Here is a 2,075-nt window from a genome sequence, read left to right as displayed (position 1 = left end):
CGTAACACGCCATTCTAAACAAATTCAACGCTAGCAGCTGTAAATGAAGGCTACGTTGACTTCAATTGCAACCGGTTATGACACTGAAATTTGTCGTGCGAACAATGCCCACATTTTCAAGTGACAAAGCTGAACGTTTAAGTCACTGCTTGTCGCAGAGGCTTTGATGAATTCCGTACAAACAACAAAAAAGAAGTACAAAAAGACGGCATAATATATATGCCTAGTCAATCGCCACAAAGCTTACTCTGCCTAAAGTGCTTCCTAAATTACGCGATTTTCATGACTCGAGCATCGGAGCATAGAGGGTTGCAAACCTGGGCACTACCAAATTCCGCCATGTGTAGACTACGGTGTGGAACAGTGTGGAACGACGACGACTATGATAGCAAGAACTGCAAGTTTAGCACCCTTGCCTGTTCGTTCCGCGGCGGGTTCCGCGGTAGCTCGTGCGAATGATTCTACAGATTTTGCAGGGGGGTCCCTAGAGGCTGCCTTTGAAGGTTCCGTGGATGGTCTCTCGAACAGTTCCACGAATGGCTCCTTGCAATGTTCCTTCGAACCTCGCTGGGAAGATTTCTTGAAAGCTGCTTCGAAAGACTTCTTAAAAGGCTCCACCAAACTTTTTCTCGAAGCTCCGCAGGACGTTTGCCCGGAAGGTTCCTTTGAAATTTCCTTGTATGGTCCGTCGGACTGTTCCTTGGAAGTTGTTTTAGAAAGCTTCCGAGCGGGCGTCTCAGAATGTCCTTGAGGTGAACTTTTGGAACATTCTTTGGAACGCTGCTTCGAAAACTTCCGGGTTGGATCCTCACATGGTTGCTTCAAAGTCTCCTTGGCAGTCACCTTAGACGGTTCGTTGGAAGGTCCCTCGGATGGTTCCCTCGAATGTTTCTTAGAAGGTTCCTTCGTAGGTCCTCCGGAAAGCTTCACGAAATGTTCCCCAGACGTCTGCTTAGAAGGTTCCCGAGTAGGTTCAGTGGACGTTTTCTCGCCCGTTCGCGGTACGTACGGTATTCCCAGCTGCGAAAGGCGACGCGGTAACCACTGGTCGCTCGGCACCTTGACGGCAGGCGAGCACTCGGTGGTCGCACCGCCGGTTGACTCCTCGGCCTGGTCAGAACCCGGGTCCGGCGACTCGAGCCATTCGGGCATGGTCTCGGAAACCGGAGCCAACGCTGCCGAAGGCAAAGATCCGCGGGCACTGTCCACTCTGGCTTGCTCTGGACGGGAAAGGGAGAAAATCGGTGTCCGCTTTGAATCATGTCCCAAGCGCTTTTTGCGTGCGTAGCGCCCTCTAGCCACTTCTGTACGCCCGAAAGGAATGGTACATTAAGAGACTATATAAAAAAGAAACGCTAATGAGATATTTATTCAGTTTAGATTTTAAAAAGTATTTCTTACCGTCTTTATTTCGCAGTAATAGGTTAATTATTGCGAGAAAAAAATGAAGATCTAAGCTTTTCTTTTTTTTGATTTCGTGCAAGAACTCTAGTCAGAACATCAACGTGACCTCACGGATTTCAAAGTATATCTTTGTATTTGGCTGTTTCTAGCTCAATAAGAGATTTGGGAAATTTCTAGCGTCATTCACCGTGCCTTCTATAATAAGAGTTATTTTTAGTATTATCAGAAGGGTAATTTACAAACACAGTTGAAAATTTTTTTCTCTCTCTTTGGTGCTCCTTTAGAAGAGCATGCAATAAAAAGGAACGATAAAACAAAGCTAGCATTGTTAAAATATTCTTTCCAAACCATCATACGCACTTACTTCGAGGCAAAAGTTCGATTACGGCTGGAAGAAACGAGGGCCAAGTTTTGAACTTCGGATTTCGTGCCTCAACCAGGGCGCCGATGACGTCTGTGCGAGACCACGGATTCTATTTCTTTTCGCTTATTTGGGCCGTTATCGGGCAGTAAAAGTTCGGAGAAGTTAAGACGATGAATGGTTGCTCACATTGGACCGCCTCGTAACGTTTCTCTATTGAAAAACACTTATAGCTCGCACGCAAAACTTGTTGCCCTAATCTATGACGTCATGGCCAGCTAAAGGAGAAATTTCAAGCTTCCGCTAGCGC

The 2,075-nt window shown here is 46.6% G+C and overlaps 1 protein-coding gene across 1 annotated transcript in view; it reads right to left on the bottom strand.

The window, feature by feature from the left end:
• Positions 1-348: 348 nt before the first annotated feature.
• The window catches only part of LOC126539016 (uncharacterized), a 52,293-nt gene continuing 50,566 nt past the window's right edge, over positions 349-2,075 (bottom strand). The window contains exon 4 of the mRNA XM_050185703.3: positions 349-1,220. Within this exon, the coding sequence (XP_050041660.3) occupies positions 349-1,220 (872 nt within the window). The remainder of the gene's footprint in view (positions 1,221-2,075) is intronic.

The sequence above is a fragment of the Dermacentor andersoni genome, chromosome 11 (genome assembly GCF_023375885.2).
Source record: "Dermacentor andersoni chromosome 11, qqDerAnde1_hic_scaffold, whole genome shotgun sequence".
In the NCBI taxonomy this organism is placed as follows: Eukaryota; Metazoa; Arthropoda; class Arachnida; order Ixodida; family Ixodidae; genus Dermacentor; species Dermacentor andersoni.
The sequence above is the reverse complement of the archived record's forward strand: the minus strand, read 5'-3'. Positions and strand labels throughout refer to the sequence as shown.